This window comes from Mesocricetus auratus, unplaced genomic scaffold (genome assembly GCF_017639785.1).
Source record: "Mesocricetus auratus isolate SY011 unplaced genomic scaffold, BCM_Maur_2.0 Super-Scaffold_100054, whole genome shotgun sequence".
NCBI lineage: Eukaryota > Metazoa > Chordata > Mammalia > Rodentia > Cricetidae > Mesocricetus > Mesocricetus auratus.
The window spans coordinates 2166212-2186871 of NW_024429231.1; the positions used below are offsets into that span (position 1 = coordinate 2166212).

At 50.6% G+C, this 20660-nt stretch overlaps 1 protein-coding gene across 1 annotated transcript; it reads left to right on the forward strand.

Moving 5' to 3' along the window:
* The first annotated feature begins 1505 nt into the window (after positions 1-1505).
* On the forward strand, positions 1506-19814 carry Slc6a16 (solute carrier family 6 member 16). Its single transcript, XM_040736049.1, is given in 12 exon segments — positions 1506-1602; positions 5607-5624; positions 5627-5692; positions 5858-5966; positions 6083-6299; positions 6452-6693; positions 13121-13304; positions 13577-13766; positions 13799-13992; positions 18346-18451; positions 18454-18591; positions 19266-19814. Coding segments are annotated over 12 exon segments (1776 nt in total). The 3' UTR covers positions 19481-19814.
* Positions 19815-20660: the final 846 nt, after the last annotated feature.

Below are 20660 nucleotides of genomic sequence, written 5' to 3' on the forward strand. Positions count from 1 at the left end.
TTTTTTGAGATAGGTCTCACTGTGTAACTGTAGCTGGTTTGGAACTGGCTGGATTGCCTAGTTGGTGTTGAATTCTGATCTGTCTGCCTCTCTCTCCCAAAGACTGAGACTAAAGATACATACCACCATAACAGGCCTAACATTTGTGGTTGTCAGCTTTATGACAATTATGCATAATAAGAACATTCTTGTGAGAAGCTGAATATTGTATTTGGTTAAGAGCTGTATCCATGAAAGTAGGCTCTGTAATCCTGGCCCTCTTCCTCATGAGTCACACACTCTTGGGAAGTCTGTAGTTGTTTTGAATTTCAACTTTCACCTGTGTAAAATGATAATATTATCTACCTCATTGGGTATGAAGCATTTAGATTAGTGTTTAACAACACTGTTATTACTGCTGTAGTCTGAGTTGGCTGTACTAATGAAGGCTTAGGGAATATGCCAACAATATAGTGTTTGTGTGTTTAATTTTACTGCCAACTAGTTCTTCAAAGTGGTCATTACTATTTATATTCCCATATATGTAATTTGTACTAGTTGAGAAGGAGTCTTTCTAGTTCCTCTACATTGTGTGAATGTATAGAATTGTTATCGTTTTAGTCAGGTATGTGAGCAACGGCGTCTCACTATGGCTGATTGTTAATGACTTTGAGCACGTGATAAAATATTTTTTACTAATTTTTTATGTCTATGTGTGTGGGTGCCATCAGAGGCCAGAAGAGGCCATCAGATCCCCTGGTGCTGAAGATACAGGCAGTTGAGAGCTGTCTGCCACGGGTGCTGGGATCCAACTCCAGTCCTGCACGCGGCAGCAAAAGCTCATAGCCACTCGTGGTCTCTCCAGCCTTCTCTCAACGTGCTATCATTATTGTTAATTTTATTTTACTTTTTGTTTTCATGTAGCCCTGGCTGTCGAGGAATCACTATGTAGGCCAGGCTGGCCTTGAGTTCACCAGGCGTATGCCACCACAGTTGACCCCTTTCCATGTTTTTAATATTTCAAAATCATTTTATTTTTCTTGGGCAGGGAATTTTGTGGGAAATTTTGGGCACTTTGTATCTATTTTTCCTACAAGGTAGACTAGTGAATGGACTGAGCTTGGAGGCCAAACTTTTTTTAATTTTGAACTGGGGCCTGGAGAAGCTAGATGGTTCAGTGGTTAGAGCACTGGGTGTCTAATCTCATGCACTCAGGGCCCAGGGTCAGCTCTAATATGCTGCCCAGGGCCTGCTGTCCTCTGTGCTGCAGCTGGTGACGGGCAGGGCTAGTTCTGTCCCTGTTGTGACACTGGGGCCAGTTTTCTCACTTGCAGCAGGTACCAAAAGGCTGAGCAGGGAGGGCGTCTTTCCCTCAGATCCATGCCACCACATGGCAGATGAGGTCTGGGGCAGGGGCAGCTCTCCTGCTACAGCACCCTGTGAGGGGCAGGGGCAGATAACCCAGGGTGAAGGTGGGACTTGGTCAGCACAGCATGGTTCCAGTGACTCCCTGCGCTGATACGGCCATGGGCATCATCACAGATCCCGACGTGGACCCAGACATGGTCCTCAACAGCAGCTTGGACCCACCCAGACACCATCATGGCCCCAGTGGCATCAGAGGCACCCATAACAGAAAGATGGGGACACTCTCAACTGGGATTATTAAATCTTGCTTCTGGATGGAGAAGTTTAGTTTTCAGCACACCGAATGGGAAACATTTAGGAGACACTGGGGACGAGGAGCACACAGGATCCAGGGAATGTGTGTGGAGGTCGGAAGACAACATTCAGGAATCCATCCTCTCCCTCAGCCATACAGAGAAGAGCTGGTTGTCTGGAAAGCCATCCATGTCTTTTATGCTCTCATTTGACTTCATCCTGATGCCGAGAGACATTCTGAATGATCTGTACTCCCCTCCACCCCAGCACCCTCAGAATACCTGTCTTGATGGCATGCTGATTTCATCCTTATCCTCTGGGTGATAAAGAAGTCAGAGTGTTCTTGAAGATACCATATGACTGATTGGGACTCGGGAAGAACAAGGCCCAGCATGGGTGGGTACTTAGTAATGAAACAGAGACACCTGAAGCCAAGATACTTAGGTTGTGGTTACTGCTGTGGGTGTGTTTTCTCCTGGTTGCCCACCGCCACCCACACAGAAAAGGGACTGCCAGGCTGAAGACTAGACTTCCTTGCCAAGAAAGGCAGGGGCCTAACTGGACTAGAATCGAAAGGCGTTGCAATTCCTTGAGGCTTGTTCGTAAGTGGGGCACGGCTGTGATGACCTCTGTGGGTGAGATATTCTAAAGGTCTTTGGAAGAGGCAGGTAAGGGGCTATGATGATCAGTTTGTAGCTGTGGAGGTGACGATGCAAGATGAGTTTCTGTGGAGGCATCTCTGCCTCTTCTCCCGGGAGATGATGAGCTGGACCAGCTGTGATAAAGGCTCTTGCTCTGTAAAGTGACCGTTGCGTTCCCCACAGGAGCAGCTGGGAATCTGCAGGAGAACGGCTGTGTACAAAGACCTACAGACCACAGCAAACAGAACCATTCACTAAATAATTCCTAGGTGACATGAGCTAAGCATGGGCCAATTATAGTTCTGGTTAACCAATGGATCTCTGCTAACCCTATGTCTTGTTCCCAAAAGTATATGATTATAAACATAATTGCTATTAGAAGATTTGGTTGATTTGCTGTTGTTTGAGATGGGATAACCTTGAACTCCTAGTCTTTCTGCCTCTACCTACCAAGTCCTGGAATTACAGATGTACATCTCCACAGCCATTTTATATAGTGCTGAGATCAAACCTAGGGACTTCATGCATGTCAAATAAACACTTTACTAACTGAGGTATATCCTTTGTCTCAATTGGGTTCTTAATTAAGTCTGAACAAATACCCTCAATGTTGAGAGTGTTAAAGATGTCAAGTATTATAGATTGTTGTATGGGGCTATAACATACCCTTATAAATGTTTTGTATTTCTTTTTTTTTTTTGAGACAGAGTTTCTCTGTATTGTACCTGCCTGCCTCTGCCTCCCAAGTGCTAGGATTAAAGGCGTGTGCCACCAACGCCCGGCTTGAATTTCTTAAGACATGGGGCTCTCCTAAAATTTGTAGGTTAAATCCTACAGTATATTAGAATGCAACAATTTAGAGATAGGGCCTTTGAAGAGTTAATTTAGAAATGAGGTCATTGAGGCAGGCTCTACTTCAGTTGCATATATTCTGACCATACTTAGAGTACATAGGGAAGGAGTTTATGTAAGTCAGAGAGTGAGGCCAGGAGTGGAACCTTCCCTTGGAGCCCTGACCAACGGCTGTTGTGTTTGCTCCCAATCTGATCTGTGATGCTTTATAAAAGCGGCTCTCACCAGTGAACTCACTCGTGTTTCAGCATCCTGCTCGTGTCACATTCTAGGGTCTTATGCCTTTCCCATGTCTTTACCCTGAGTCCTCTCTGATACTCACCTTAAAATGTGTCTTTCTTTCCATAGTAAAAGTGCAAATGCCAGGGGTGGCAATGTTGAAAGTTGGGAGAGAGTTTTAACTCTTAGGAGTTCTGGTTAGATGTGAGAGGCCAGAGATAATTACATTTTTTTAAATGTATGATTTTAAATATCAACTTCCCACTGATAAGCATTTGATAACTCAGCCACTACTTTCATCAGGAGTGTGGGTGCTTCCTGGGGTTCCTCTGGTTGGTGATAACAGCCGAGAGCAAGCAGGGAAGGAGTGAAATATGATCATGTGTGACGTTGTAATGAAATGAAACCCATTGTTTTGTACAACGAATAAACCCTAATGAAAAGCTTCAAAAAAAAAAAAAAAAAAAACCATTGGCCGGGCGGTGGTGGCGCACATCTTTAATCCCAGCACTAGGAAGGCAGAGGCAGGCAGATCTCTGTGAGTTCAAGGCTAGCCTGGTCTACAAAGCGAGTTCCAGGACAGCCTCCAAAACAATACAGAGAAACCCTGTCTCGAAAAACCTCCAAACACCCCCCCCAAAAAAAACAAAGAAAAAACATTGGATGCTCTCAAAGAGGACCCAGGTCCAACTCCCAGCACCCCCAGGTCAACCCACAGCCATGTTCTAAGAGGTCCAACACCCTCTTCTGGTTTGGCAGACACAGCGCACAGATATACATGTAAGCAGAACATAGATACATAGAATAAAAAATAAACACATCTTTGATTTTTGAAATTTGACATGATTTCACACCTAAAGTTGTAATTTGAGTGTATAAGACTTCCTTTTTTTTCTTTTTCTTTTTTTTTTTGTTTTTTTACGAGACAGGGTTTCTCTGAATTGTTTTGGAGGCTGTCGGTCTAGCCTGGCCTCGAACTCACAGAGATCTGCCTGCCTCTGCCTCCCGAGTGCTGGGATTAAAGGTGTGCACCACCATGGCCTGTCTCATTGACCATCTTGTATTAGCAACCATTGATGATTTTGTGTGTGTGTGTGTGTTCACATGTGTGTATGTTTGTGTTTGTGTGTGTGTGTTCACGTGTGTGTATGTTTGTGTGTGTGTGTTCACATGTGTGTATGTTTGTGTGTGTGTGTGTGTGTTCACGTGTGTATGTTTGTGTGTAGAGCGGAGGACCACCTCATGTGTGTTCCCTCAGGAATTGTCCACCTTGTTTTCTGAGACAGTGTTTCACTGGCAGAGAGCTCACCAGGTAGGCCAGGCAGGATTCTGTCTCTGGCTCCTTAGTGCTGAGATTGCAAGCGTGCTACCGTGTGGGGCCTGGGGTTTGAACTCAGATCTCATCTTGTAGAGCAAGCACTTTACCAGTATCCTGATAATCCTTGCTTGAGTCAGTCAGTGTCTTCCACGGTCTTTTCTCTTTCCTTTCCTCTGCCTTGTGGAACATTTGAAGAACCAAGAAAGATCAGAGTGGAGAGATCACAAGGATCAAAGACCAAAGTGGCCGCAGACACGAGGCGCAGGGCCATCCTCTGGCCCGGGAGTGGCCGCAGACACGAGGCGCAGGGCCATCCTCTGGCCCGGGAGTGGCGGAGTGGAGCAGGAGGCAGAGAAGACAGAGAATCAAGAGTGAGGAAGGTTACGGGAAGAGCGGGTGGGTGGAGAGCGGTGAGGCAGAGCTATCTGAGATAGAGGCAAGTCAGGCTCCCCCGTGAAGCTTACGAGCTGAGGTGGAGTGTTGACAAACGGGAAGGCGTGCGGAGCTAAGGCGGGCTTTTCTAAGCCTTTCTTTCAACCGCATTGGCAGGAACATCTCCATCTCCAGGCTAGTCTGGGCTGCATAGTACCTCTCTTACGAAAACAAACAAAAGCTCTCCCCCTCCTTCCCTATCTCCATCTCTCCCTCCCCTTCATTCCTTCTCCCTCTTTATCCTGCCCCTCTCTGTAGCCCAAGGCTTGCCTCAAAGTCATGGCAGTCCTCCTGCCTCAGCCTCTTGAAGACTGAGGTTGCTAGTGGGAGCCCTGGTTTGGCGGTGTGGGGCAGGGCATTTTCATGGTGGGAGCCCCAAGCTTCTCAGGCCTGCCCCTGCAGCTGCCGCCACCATTCACTGTGGAGTAAGCTCGTGGGCATCCACCGGCGGGCCACGCTCCTCCGTCCTCCCTCAGATCCCTGCTTTTCCTCCTGGCCTCCAGGTTGCTTCATCACCAACACCTAATGAATTTGTACACTTGCGGGATCCTCTTCTGCACGAGCCACATATTCAACGTCACTGCTCCATGCCAGCCTTGTCCCTTACAGAGGCATTCCAGCGGCCTTGTGAGGACGGAGAAATGAAGAGACTTGGGAAACGAGGGGCATGAAGCAGAGACAACAGAAAGAGCAGGGGTGCAGGCAGATGGAGGGGTTGCCTGCCCAGCAGACCTGTCCAAAGCCATGTCCCCAGATCCGGCAGCGGCCTGTGCGTCCTTTTGGTACCAGCAGACCTTGAAAACCTCAGGCAGAACTGAGGCTGGTGGGCCACCAGCTTCAACATGCACAAGTCCCTCTTTTTGGCCTGTGTTTCATTTGTGTTTTCATGATCAATGGGATCAAGTCCTTTGAGAAGGTGAGCTGTGCTTGGCCCTTGGCATTCTCAAGTGTGACGACCTTGTTTCTCCCTCCTGGTCAGTTACCCCTGCAAGCGCCTTGCCGGGCTGGAAACTCTTCCAAGTCCCAATTCACCCACAGAGTTCTCTGAAGGGCGAGTCTCTACCGGCGTGCTATCCTCTTCCCACGAGTTCTCTAAGACTTGGTGCCACTCCCGTCTCAGGCTCTTCCGCCTCCTCCTCCGGACTCTGCCAGTGAAGGGCACAGAATGTGGGTTTAAACAGCTGCTAATTCTCAAGGTGAGGTCCCCCCTCCGCTTTCTGAGCTCTTGGAACAGCACAGCTGCCTGCCATTATCTCCTGTGCTACCCCCTCTGAGTAGACCATGTCTGCTATGGGCTGTGCTCTCCCAAATCTTGGCATCCCTGCTGTGCCCATCTTCTCCTTTTTAGGTGGTAAGCATCCACGGCCTAACTATGTGGTCCCAAGCAGGGATCCAAGTCGTGCTTGATATGGGTCTAGGCCTTGGCCCCATTGTCTACTTGTCTTCCCATACGCCTGACTTCAGCAACTGTTTGGGGAACGCCTTCCTTATGGGTCTGATCAAGATGTTCACTTTGTGGTTCACCACTCCCATGATCCTCTCCATCCTGGGCTTCTGGGCCACCGTAGCCACACACCGCTGCTGTAAGAAGTAAGGCCAGTTCCCTGGTGAGGTCCAGCCTGGGCAGCTTCACAACCACACACCTCAACTTCAGGGAGGCTAAAAGCTCTGCTTCCTCTTAGTGAGAACAGAGGCCAGAGTCCTACACTTTTAACACTAGAGAACACCAGAGGTTGCGAATCCCCCACCTCAGGGCAGATCTAAGAATAGCAGGCAAGCCTAGGTCACCCACACAGAGAGCAGCATCTGAGACCACACTTGACAGATCAACCGAGGAAGTCTGCTTCCTGCACAGTCCCTTGGCTGTGGATTCCTAAATCTAGTGTTTTCAGCCCATCTGGCAAACCTAAACTCCAAAGAGTTATGATGCGGGAAGTCAATGTGTGTATATGTCTCTCTTACCGGTTAATGAATAAAGGTTTGTTGGCCAATAGGGAAGCAAGATAGGTGGGACTAGGAGTCTAGGAGGATTCTGGGAAATGTAGTCAAGAGTGGAGGGTCGCCATGTGATCTCAGGAAGAGAGGATGCATGAGGCTGCATCCTCAGTAAGATAAGTCCTTATAAAAACATATAGATTAGTAATTTGGGGTTAATAATTAAGTCAGAACTAGCTAATGAGAAGCCATAACAAATGGCCAACAGCTTCATAATTAATATAGTGTCTCGTGTGTTATTTGGGGCTGAGGCAGCGGCTGGTGGGAAGAGTGCATGTTACAGGGTTAGAGACCGTGGGATTCTCTCCCGGCTAGGACTGTCCACCAGCTCTTCAGTCATTTTGGTCTTATTGACACATTCTATAACCCCGTGAGTTCATGGGGGGTATTGTGATATTGCACACTGATATTGATGTGATATTGGCATTGCCTATTGATAAAATCAGAGTGTTGATCACACTTTCACCTCAGACAGTATCATCTCTTTGTGGGGAAAACAGAGTTCCCACAGGATGCTTTGTTTTTTGAGACTGGGTCTCACTATATAGCCTAGGCTGGCTTTGGACTCCTGATTCTTCTTTCTCTAACTTCTCACAGCTTGGTTTACAGCTGTGTGTCACCATTCACAAAGTTTGCTTATTTGCTTATTCACGTGCGTATGAGTGTTCTGCCCGTGTAGATGTATGTACACCATGTGTGGACCTGCTGCCCGTGGAGGTGAGATCTCCTGAGACGAGTCACCAATGGTTGGCCAGCAGGTGGCGCTGAGAGCGGCATCTGAGTCCTTGGGAAGAGCAGCAAGCGCTCTCAAGGGCTGGTGCATCTCTCCACCCTTGTTGTTTTCAATGTGCAGTACACCATGATTAGCTGTGAACACCCTGCCATGTAAGAGAGCATTGGAACGTGTTCCTGCTGTTCTGCTGTCATCACAGAAGCCTGGACTGCTTCATCAGTGCCCGTCATGCTTATATTACCTTTTTTCAGTCTTGAAGCAGAAGGAATGAAGAATTGGATACTGAGCCAGCTAGTCATAAGCTTCTGATAGCTGATAATCTGAGCCTGACAGAGCCAGAGAGGCCTTCCAAGGAAGGCGAACCTGAGTTGGATTTCTCCATGGTAACCCCAATCTCCACAAATGACTGTCATTTTCTGCTGGAAAATTTCAGCCTAGACAGGGAACTGACAACAGGCCAAAGAGGGTGTCAGCCAAGTCTAGCTGGTGAAGCCATGGCTTACTGGGTTTCGCGTGGGAGCATGGCTGAGAGACCACTTACAGGAAATCAGCAACTTAAAAGCCTCACTGTGACTGGGAAACCGAGCTCCCGGAACCTCCTGTCGACAGATCTAGGAAGAGTCTCCCCAGCAATCGTGACTACACGCATAATCTTGAGGAGGGGTCTCTTGTCTTGTGCCTTTCTGGCTTCCAGCGCCTCCTGGGTTTGGTTAGCTTCCAGAGTCCTGTGATCCTCCCTTGGTTCAGGAGGAGCTGTTTCCGTTCCAGTTCATAGAAATTAGCCACCTGACACCAGGCACACACGTGGACTCTTCTACGTATTCAGAGTTCTACATAGCAGATGCAATTCTCAAAAACCACACAGGTAACCTGCAGCTGCTCCGTTCCTTATGCAATGTCCTCCTGCACTTACTTACTATTCCTGTAGACAGAAATCACCCCAGGACGGCACAGGCCAAACAATGTTGCTGCTGTGAGCAGATTTCACCCTGTACTGTTCAGGAGATAGACGTTTTGTTTTCGCTTCAGGCCAGTATCTCTTTGTAGCCTAGGCTGGCTTGGAGCTCACAAGCTGCCTTCCTGTGTGAGCCTGCTGTCTGTAGGCCCACAGGTGTGTGCCACCATACCCAGCTCTGTCGGGTATGGTTCGTACTTGTTCAGTATAGAACGCGATATCGGGGATCTAATCGCATAGACACGTCAGCAGTATTGTAAAATTGGAGTCCAGGGATGGAGAGCTTATACATGTGCGGGCCAGGCTAAGCCTCAGAGGCAGTTGCTGGGCAGGGTCTGCTCAGTGTCTGATTGCCATAGTAGTTTCATCAGAACTACCCTCCCAGCAGGGAAGCGTGAGGACTCCGTCTCTTGGTTTGCACAGCACTTTATTAGACTTGGCTGGACTTCTTAGTTTAGTAAGTTTGATAGGCACATGCAAATACTATATTTGTGTCATTTGTTTGGCTCCTTGGTTATTGCTGTGGTGTGCACTTGATGTGGGGGGTGGAATGTCATCGTGGGGACAGAAGACGTGGTTGTGACATCACTTCTCCCCTTCTCCCTACAGGGCTCCAGGGACTGTTCCAGGCTTGCATGGCAAGCCCTTTACCCACTGAGACATCTTGGTGACCTCTGTGTTTTCTTGGTTGGACTTTTTGCTTGTTTGTTTTTGAGACGGTTTTTCTGCATAGCCTTGGATGAACATACTGGGACTCACTCTGTGGACCAGGCTGACCTCAAACTCAGAGATCTGCAGTCCTCTGCCTCCCAAGTGCTGGGATTAAAGGCGTGCGCCACCACTGCCCAGCCCTTGTGTGTGTTTTTAAAAAGGACCTTTATTATGAGCTATTGCACACGCATAAAGAGACACATTAAACCAGATGCTCAGTGGAAACAGCACCCACACTAAGACGTGACCACCCAGAAAATGCTCCGCATAGTTTGCTTGCTTCTTTCTTCCTGTGGTAGGTATGAATGCACAACACGTGCTCTTGTGTATGCAGATGGAGGCCAGAGGGGGTGGCTGCTATCTTTGTGGCCAGAGGGGGTGGCTGCTGTCTTTGTCTATCAATCTCCACCTCATTGCCTTGAGGCAGGCTCTCTTGCCAAAGTAGATTTCAGCTAGGCTGACTGTCCAGCAAGCTCTAAGGATCTAGTTGTCTCTGTCTCCTAGTGCTGAGGTTACGGGCACAGGTGACTACGGTGTTCATGGGTGCTGGGACTCGAACTTCAGGTCCTCCTGCTTGCAGAGGAAATGCTTTTGCTCATAGAGCCCTCTCCCAGCTCCTCCCTGTGTTGTCTAAAACTTGTGTGTCAGATGCCTTTGCAGGCCAGAAGAGGGCAGCAGAGACCCTGGCACTATCTCTCGAGTCCCTGTGGTTTATTTATTGATTTATTTGAGTCTTTTTCGAGACAGGGCTTCTCTGTGTGGTCCTGGCTGTCCTGGAACTCTATCTGTAGACCAGGCTGACCTTGAACTCACAGAGTCTGCCTTTCTCTGCCTCCTGAGTGCTGGAATTAAAGGTATGCACCATTACCACCTGGCTACCTATAGTTTATTTTAAAATCAGCTTCCGGTTGTTTTTCTCCTTTATTAATTTTGTTAACTGTTTATTTCATTGATGACTGCTCTTGTTTTTAATGTTCTTCCCATGGGGACAGAAAGATTACTCAGCAGTTAGGAATAGGTGCTGCTTCCCAGCACCCATAGCTGCCAGAACCCATGTCTGCCAGCTGCCTGTAAATCCAGCTCCGGGGACCTGACACCCTCAGGATCCTGTGGGTACCTGTGCTCACATACTCATAGCCCTGACACATAATTTAAAAAATAATAAAAATAAATCTTTTCCTCTTTTTTTGAGAAAGGATCTCTCTTTGTGGTCCTGGCTGACCCGAGACTTGCTATGCAGACCTGCCTTGCCTTGAACTCACTGAGACTCTCCTGCCTCTGTCTCTGGACACCCAGCCTAACAGTGGTTGGAGTCGGGGCCTTGTCTGTGATAGGCAGTGCTCCACACTGAGATGCATCCCAGCCTTCTTCACTTTGAGTCTACGTTTATTTTTAGTTTAGTTTTTTTAAAGATTTATTTATTTATTTATTATGTACACAGTGTTCTGTCTGCCTGCAGGCCAGAAGAGGGCACCAGATCTCACTACGGTTGGTTGTGAGCCACCATGTGACTGCTGGGAATTGAACTCATGACTTCTAGAAGAACAGCCAGTTGTTAACCTCTGAGCCATCTCTCCAGCCCTATGTTTAGTTTTTAAGGCGGTTTTATTTTATTTTATGGGCATGAGTGTTTTGCCTGCCTGTATGACTGTGTATGCCTGGTGCCCACAGAGGCCAGAAGAGGTGGCCGTCTGTGGAACTGGAACACAGGTAGTTTGAGAGTCACCGTGTGGGTCCTGGGAACTGAATGTGGGTCTTCTACAAACACAGCCAGTGCTCCTCGCCACGGAGCCGTCTCTCCAGCCCCCCTTTTAAATAGTCATTGATTGATTGTTTTTTTATGAGGCAGGGCCTCACCACGTAGCCCTGCCCGCCCTGGAATTTACTGTGTAAACTAGGCTGACTTTGAAGCTGTGATCCTCCTGAGGCAGGCTCTGCACTCAGCCTGGCTTCCTCATGGCCATCCTGATGCTCTAGGGTTGAGTGAGTTCTTCCAGGCAGCAGCTTTGGGAAACCCTTTCTGGAACCCAAGTCTTGTTCTTGTGATAATCAGAGTTGAAAACTGTGCTTCAAGTGTTGGGGTACCCCAAATTGAGGAGGATCCCCAGGCTAGATTTGTCACCCCAAGAATCAAGAGTCCACGCGCCAATTGATGCAACACGCAAGAGGCTTTTTAATTAGGCATCTGCAGATGGGCTTCTCGGTCAGCTTTTAGACCGATTGGCCCCGAAGTTCAGTTACAATCAGCTTTTAAAGACAAAATCCACAAGCCTTTGGGAAGGGTCCCTATCTTGTGACGGGGGGGGGGGGGTACGTGACTACTGACCAGGAGAAGTAGATGTCTTCCTGACCTACACGTTGTAAATTCCTCAAACCTTGGTATGAGTTAATCATCACTCCCTAAGTAAATGGTGGTTCCCACAAATCTTGTTTGCCCATCTCTGACGCCCTGGTCAGTTCTTCACAGGTGGTCAGCAGCCCGGAATTGGCCTTTTGTGGGTTTACAGCCCTTCTGCAATTAAGGTTGCTAAACCATACATTCCATTCTGTGGTTTGGCCAGTTCCTGGGATGGGGTCCTTTGTTCACTTCCCAAGTTCTCTAGTGGGGTGCCCTCCCTGTTTAAGCTTATATTTTATTTCTATAAATTCGGGGTCTTTCACAAGTTAAAGCTAAGGCTGCCTTATGGATGCATTCTATTGGATTCTTGACATTTCCCCTTGCTTTGTTAATTTGTTAACCGCCTTTCTGCTCTGATATTGAAGGTGCGGCCCTCTCACATTACTTGTACTCAGTGAGTTCTAGGACAGCCAGAAAGAGAGACCCTGTCTCAAAAAAATAAAATAAAATAAAATAAAAAGCAAGTGGGTGATGTGCAGTCAGCTTCTACAGCACTGTTTATTTAACTAACTACATCTTCATATTCATTTATTTGGTATGTATGTAGACGGAGGAGGCAGAAGAGGGCACCAGATGCCCAGGAGCTGGAGTTACAGGCAGCTGTGAGCCTTGACATGGGTGCTGGGAATCAAACTCATGGCCTCTGGCAGAGCAGCAAGTGCTCTTACTAGCTGCCAAGCCAAGTCTCAGCCCCTTGTCAACGGCTTTATTCTCATAAGAAGATTAAATTATTCACAGTGAGGACATTAGTTTTATTCTCATAAGAAGATTAAATTATTCACAGTGAGGACATTAGTCTAAGTGTGCAGCTGCCTTGTCACCAGAATAGCACCGCTTTAATCTCTAGGACACGATCAGTGCACACTCACTCTCCAAGGCCTGCACTTTGCTCGGATCTCAGTGATGGTGCCTTCACATAGCGCGACTTGGGACTGTCACACCCAGTCTAAGGAAGCTGCCATGTGCTCTGAAATGCGGTGCTTAAATGTTTTTTCCCTACTGGTCTCAGAAAGTTCATGAACACCAGGACCAGAAAGTCCCTAGCAAGTCTGTAGAAAATCCGTGTTGAGGGCTCCTCGGGGGAGTACATTCTTATTCTCCAAGGCCCTGAAAAAGGACATCCTCTAGATTTCACTGCAGGCTCAAGACGGCTCTCATCTGCAAGATGAGCAAGGGAAGGGCAGTGCCAAAGGGCCTCATGGTCCCAATTCACCCCCATCCTCAGGAACACAGAGAAGCTTATAATGCTGGTAGCCCGGGGGATCCTACGGCCTGAGGTGCAGCCCCTTGGCATGCAGAACAACCTGACCTCCACCGACAGTTCCTGCCTCAGCAGCCTCCTACCACCCTCGAGGAGGGCTGTCCTCAGCAAGGTGCCTGAATGCAACACCCAAGAGCAGTTTCTGAAGGTCAGTGGGGATGGCCCAGGACAAAGGAGATGCTGGAACAGCCTGCTCAGCACCACAGAGAGTTCAGCTTTCACTAGACCCAGAAAGAAATGTGACACATAACCCTGGGAATGTAGGAAACACAGAGCACTTTCCACAGACTGCAGGGGTGGGGTCCTGTCAGGTGTGCCTGGGGTCTCCTCTCCTCCTCCTCTTCAGGTCAGGGTTTCAGGGAGTTTGTAGAGAAGGCAGAGGGAGCGCTTTGCTTTTCTGTCCTTGCAGATTGAGGAGAGCCCCGGTTTGTGTTCCTGGCCTCTCCTGAAGTCATCTCGGTCGCTTCTGCATCTGCCTTCTGGGCTGTCCTCCTTTTCCTGCTGCTGCTGAGTCTGGGGTTGTGTACCGTCTCGGTGTCCATGCTGGCATCATTATCCCCCTCCAGGACACCTCCTCCTCCTTCTTCGGGACATCAAAGGATACTTACAGGTTTCTCCACCTGTGACTCTGCTCTCCCACAGCCCTAACGCCAGCCCTGGCTTATGGTCTCCCCTTAGTCCCATCATCTCCCAGAGCTCTGATCCTAATGCTTCCTTCAGTGGGTGTTTCCATGGTGATGTTCCTGTGCGGCCTCTTCTTCATCCACCGCTGGCTGCTGACTGGATGCTGGACGGCGTTGCCCATCATCAGCACCGTCATATGTGAAAGCCTTGCTGTAGCCTGGCCTACGGAGCCAAGAGGCGAAGGCCCACGCCAGCCCCAGACCATGGATGTTTTGGGCGGGTTGACAGATTTCCCGTCGTTTCTAATATCAAACTAGAGTGACACTGGGATCCTTGACTTCAAGGCCTCCGAGAAATGTTTGTTCACCACACTGTGTGTGCCACGTGTTTCTGGCCTTATGGCTTGTTAGTGACCAGGGACACTGCAAAACCAAAGTGAGTCTCCGCGTTCAGGCACATACATTCCAGTGGGTAGACACACAGCAGCAACCCTGACAGACACGAAGACCATAATTGACAAGTGAGGCTGGGAGGAGGCTCAGCTGGTGAAGTCCTTGCTGTGCAAGCATGCACTCCTGATCTCTTCCTAGAGCCCACAGAAACGGTCACGGCGGCACCCATTCTAGCATTGGGAGGTGAAACGGCAGGACCCCGGGTCCTTGTCAGCCAGACAGTAGAGCCTTAAGTTCAGTGAGAGACCTTGTCACAGAAAAATAAGGTGTGGTGTAGCAGAGGGAGCCGCCTAGGTCATGCTCTAGCTCCCGTGTTCATGAGTGTGCACACACAGAACGGAAGACAAGAAGAAACCAAAGGCTCCATTGCTTCAGAGTGGGTGTGTGTGGTCCAGACAGGGTAATAAGGAAGGCCTTTCTGGAAGGGTGGTGGGTTAGAAGCCTCCTCAGGAAATGAGGGAGAGGCCATGATTTATGTGCATGTATGTGTGTGACTGTTCATGCATGTGTGTACACCAGAGGAAAATACCCTGCTTGAAGCTTTTAAGGAACCAGGAATGCAGTAGGGAAGCTGGAATAGAGTTAAGGGGTTTGGGGGCAGAAGATGGGATCTCGTAAGTTCCACAAAACACTGAGTGGTTTTGAGTAGGGAGCACCATTGTTGGATTTAAAAAAAAGTTAGAGACAAGCTCTCAGTATATTCTGCTGGCTGTCCTAGAACTTGCTGTAGACCAGGCTGGCCCCACGTAGGAGCCCATCTGCCTCTGCCTCTCAAGCGCTAGGACTAAAGGCAGGCACCACCAGATGTATTTACTTTATGAAGGCACCGCTCTCTGGTGCCTTGTGAAGGAAAACAAGCGGAACCAAGGAGGGGAATCGGGAGCGTTTAAGATTCTAAGTAAGAGCCGGTAGTGACTTGGGCTAGGGTGATAAAGTTGTGGTCAGAAAAGTCAGGTGTGGCAGCATTTGGGAGGCAGAGACAGGCAGATCTCTGTGAATTCAAGGCCAGCCTGTTTTACAGAGTGAGTTCCAAGACAGCCAGGACTACACAGAGAAACCCTGTCTCAAAAAGAAAACCAAAACAAACAACAAGCAAAGAGGCGGTGTGGGAATAGCCTGATGTGGGGAGCAGTGCTCACAGGGACTGGGGCGGGGGCAGCGCTCACAGGGACTGGGGCGGGGGCAGCGCTCACAGGGACTGGGGCGGGGGCAGCGCTCACAGGGATTGGGGCGGGGGAGCAGTGCTCACAGGGACTGGGGTGGGGGAGCAGCGCTCACAGGGACTGGGGTGGGGGAGCAGCGCTCACAGGGACTGGGGTGGGAGTGGGAGCAGCGCTCACAGGGACTGGGGTGGGGGAGCAGTGCTCACAGGGACTGGGGCGGGGGCAGTGCTCACAGGGACTGGGGCGGGGGAGCAGTGCTCACAGGGACTGGGGCGGGGGAGCAGTGCTCACAGGGACTGGGGCGGGGAGCAGCGCTCACAGGGATTGGGGTGGGGGAGCAGCGCTCACAGGGACTGGGGTGGGGGAGCAGTGCTCACAGGGACTGGGGCGGGGCGGGGGCAGTGCTCACAGGGACTGGGGCGGGGGAGCAGCGCTCACAGGGACTGGGGCGGGGTGGGGGCAGCGCTCACAGGGACTGGGGTGGGGGTGGGAGCAGTGCTCACAGGGACTGGGGCGGGGTGGGGGCAGCGCTCACAGGGACTGGGGCGGGGTGGGGGCAGCGCTCACAGGGACTGGGGCGGGGCGGGGGCAGTGCTCACAGGGACTGGGGCGGGGGTGGGGGCAGTGCTCACAGGGACTGGGGCGGGGGAGCAGCGCTCACAGGGACTGGGGCGGGGGCGGGGGAGACAGGGAGCAGGGACCACCTCCAGCCAAGGCTCTTTTCTGTGGTGGTTCAGATGTGACGTTTAGCCACAAGCTCGCATTTTGAATATTCAGTGTCCATCTTGTGGGCTAGCCCTGGCTCTAGCCTGCTTTCTCTGCTTCCTAGTCTACTCCATGTTGCAGCCACCACAGACTGAGCCAGCTCTGTGGCCATTTCTTCCCCATCGTGATGGGCCACACTCCCTTAGCAGTCAGGAGCCCACGCCAACCTTTCCTCCTTAGATTTCTGTCAGAGCACTTCAGAAATTAATAGGGTGGGCACAATGGCGCATGCTTTAACTTCAGCACACAGGAGGCAGAGACAGGCGAATCTCCACGAGTCCAAGGCCAGCCTGATCTTCATAGAGGGACCCGGTCTCCAGAAAGAAGTTGCTAGTAGGACACACAAGTGACCCTGATGGACACAGGAGGTGCTGCAAGTGGTTCAGAGTCTGTCCCCTCCCTCACTGTTATTACTCACCTAACATTTTCCAAACTATTTTATGTGTATGGATGTTTTGCCTGCCTGCCTGCATGCCTGCCTGCATGCATGTATGTATGTATGCCTGCATGCATGCATGCATGTATTATGTATGCATGCATGCATGTATGTGTGTATGTGTGTCACATATGTGCCTGGTGTTCATGGAGGCCAGAGGAGGGCATCAGATCTTCTGCAACTGGAGTTATAGACAGTTGTGATCTGCTATGTGGGTGCTGGGAATCGAACCTGGATCCTCAGCAAAAGCACCGAGTGCTCTTAGTTGAACCGTCCCTCCAGCCCCATATGGTTTTTACATTTATCGTGTGTGGGCATGAGTGTGACACAGTATGTTTGTGGAGGTTTAGTTTCCATGTGGCCGTCAGGCCTGGCAGCAGGTGCCTTTACCTACTGAGCCATCTTGATGGCTACCCAGACACTTACTAAGACTCAAGTGTGGCTGTGCAGGTTTTTGTGCGCCTGTGCGTGGGTGTGTGAGCGCATGTGTCAGGAGTTTTTCTCAGTTGCTCTCCACTTACTTTTTGAGACAGGGTCTTGTCTCAAACCTGGTGCTCACTGTTTTGGCTAAACTAACTGACCAGCAAATCCCTGAGGTCCTCTTGTCCCCACCTGTGCTGGGGTCGCAGGCACACACGCTGTGCTGGGGTTGCAGGCGCACACGCTGTGCTGGGGTCTCAGGCGCACACGCTGTGCTGGGGTCGCAGGCACACACGCTGTGCTGGGGTTGCAGAGGCACACACACACACGCTGTGCTGGGGTCGCAGAGGCACACACACGCTGTGCTGGGGTCGCAGAGGCACACACACGCTGTGCTGGGGTCTCAGGCGCACACGCTGTGCTGGGGTCGCAGGCACACACGCTGTGCTGGGGTCGCAGGCGCACACGCTGTGCTGGGGTTGCAGAGGCACACACACACGCTGTGCTGGGGTCTCAGGCGCACACGCTGTGCTGGGGTCGCAGGCACACACGCTGTGCTGGGGTCGCAGGCACACACGCTGTGCTGGGGTCGCAGGCACACACGCTGTGCTGGGGTTGCAGGCGCACACGCTGTGCTGGGGTCTCAGGAGCACACGCTGTGCTGGGGTCTCAGGCGCACACGCTGTGCTGGGGTTGCAGGCGCACACGCTGTGCTGGGGTCTCAGGAGCACATCGACGTGCTGGGGTCGCAGGCGCACACCTTTGTGGTACTGGTATGAACTCACCATATAGCGCTCATCTCAAAGCACAGTCTGTAGGAGAGGAAGGAGCAGTGCAGACAGCCCTGTGGGTGCACCAAGTCCACAGTGGAAGTAAGAGAGACACTGAGGGCGAGGATGGAAATGTAGGCAGACAGGAGCACTGGGGAAGGTGTTCTGAAGCGGAGCCTGGACAGACAGAGGGGCAGAGAAGAGAGGAGGACCTGGGAGCCTGGCATCTAGATCGAGGGCCTCGCTGCTGAGTGAGGAACTGAGAACGTGTGGCTGGAAGAAAGCAGGACTGAGCTCCTGAGGCGGAGTGGTGTCTGGATTCTGCTGCTTGGCTTAGGTGGCTCACTGTTGGGTACCCAGCACCTGAAGGGTCTTTGCCACCTCACAGATGTCATCCCAGGATAAAGGAGATGGTGTGGGCCCAGGGGAGGTGTTGGGCAGGAGGAGAATAGGAGACAGACTTGATGAGAGGAGAACTGAGGTAAAGCAGACCATAAACTAGCTGAGGATTGTGAGGTAGGGAAGGCTAGACTGGCCGCCCATAACTGTCCCTCCACAGTTCCTCACAGACATGACGGCTCTGCTGAGCCGCCCCATCAGCCCTGTCTGTGGCTCTGTGGTGTTACCTGGCCCTGTGGTGTTGCTTGGCCTGGTAGTGGCCGTCTTCAGTTCAGCACAAAGCCCCTCACCTGCGTGGCCTGGGACTCGAACACTGTGAGTGCACCCTCTCTCAGATCCTGGGGTTCCTTCTGCTCCTTTCAGCCAAGGCTGAGGACCTGGCCATTGGCTCTGGTCATGGAAGACTGACTAGCCTTCATCTCCCTCTCCCCCACACCTCTTCTTCCTCTCCTGGGAACTTTCCAGGTTAACACCCCCCCCACACACACCTCTCCTCCTCCTTTGCTGTATTAACCCCTTTCTCTGTCTTTCCATAGTCAGAAGAGATGGTTCGTCAGTACCCAATCATAGTCAGAAGAGATGGTTCCTCAGTATCCAATCATAGTCAGAAGAGATGGTTCCTCAGTATCCAATCATAGTCAGAAGAGATGGTTCCTCAGTATCCAATCATAGTCAGAAGAGATGGTTCCTCAGTATCCAATCATAGTCAGAAGAGATGGTTCCTCAGTATCCAATCATAGTCAGAAGAGATGGTTCCTCAGTATCCAATCATAGTCAGAAGAGATGGTTCGTCTGTATCCAATCATAGTCAGAAGAGATGGTTCGTCTGTATCCAATCATAGTCAGAAGAGATGGTTCCTCAGTATCCAATCATAGTCAGAAGAGATGGTTCCTCAGTATCCAATCATAGTCAGAAGAGATGGTTCCTCAGTATCCAATCATAGTCAGAAGAGATGGTTCCTCAGTATCCAATCATAGTCAGAAGAGATGGTTCCTCAGTATCCAATCATAGTCAGAAGAGATGGTTCCTCAGTATCCAATCATAGTCAGAAGAGATGGTTCCTCTGTATCCAATCATAGTCAGAAGAGAGATGGTTCGTCTGTATCCAATGTGCGCCTTGACCCTGAAGGTCGGGCTGTAAGCCTTTGTCCTCATCCCCATTCCTGCCCGCTTTGCATACTGCCTCACCTGGGGATGCCCGGAACTGTCTTGTGGAAGTGGCCAGCCATCGACTGAGAAAGGGGCCTCAAAGGATACTCTACAGGGCTACAAAACAAAGTCTTTATCAAGTTAGTGCCGCTACCTTCCCTCATCGGGCCAGACATCTCGCATCTGTCACAGCAGACTGAAGAGGTCGCTCTCAACAGCAGCTTAAAGCTATTATTGCCTACTGGATGCCCAGGGAGGGGCGGAGCCATGGCTGGCTTTGCAAGTCGCTTCCTGGCTGGCCTTTTCCATGGCCACACAGTGATTCTCCAGCCCCTTGCTCAGTGCGGGCAAGCATGCTCACTGCACTCCAGGCTCCGCCCGTGGAACCCGCTTTGAGTCTGTGGGTCTCCTGCAGGGGTAAGGGAAGTGCGGGGCCAATAAACCAGTCACCTCAGCTCCAGACTCTGAGTGTGCTTTTTTATGTAAATGTCTCAGGTAGTTGGCCTTCTCCACAGAGCTGCCATTTTCCCCCTAGAGCCATATGTAGCGGAATTCCCATGCTCTCTCTGCCCTACGAAACCAGATGCTATCAGTTCCCAAGCCTTGTCTAGGACCTGCTCCTCAGCCAAGAGGTCCTGAAAATCGCCTCAACCAAATGGGGAGGATAGTATCATACTTGCTGCTAAGAAAATAATCCCATCACAGGCTCCAGAGTCTTGAAATTCATCTGGTGCATATGTAATGAGGTGTGTGTGTGTGTGTGCTCGTGTGTGTGTGTGTGTGTGTGTGTGTGCACATGCACGTGCCCACCGCACATGAGTGAGGCCAGAGGACGACTTGCAGGCTTGGTTCTCTCCTACCAATATGTGGACCCCAGGAATAAAAGTCGGGTCATCAGGCATATGCCAAACCATTTTTGAAGTTTGCCCGTGCACTATAGACTAAGACTGAGCCATTTTTGAAGTGTGCCCGTGCACTATAGACTAAGTGCCTGTGTGCATCGGAACAGAACCAGGTTGAGGTCCAGCAGAGTTGTGTGGCTGAAAAAGGAGGGTCCCCAGCTGCTGAAAAGAGACATTGCTGCTTTCGTGGTGGGCTCGGTTAGATAGGCCTGCCCAGCTAGGACGGCCAGGTGGTTCCAGAACTGAGCAGATAACTACTTTCCAGGTGACCAGAGCCTGGAGAGGCTCAGGGTAGCGGTGGCTGTGTTCTCAGAGAGCCAGAGAATGGATGTGCTCCAAGTGTGCCAAGAGCAGGGGCCTTGGGGGTCCCAGCTCACACTTGCATGTCTGAAGACGGGAGGCTTGGAAGGCCTCTGTGGAGGG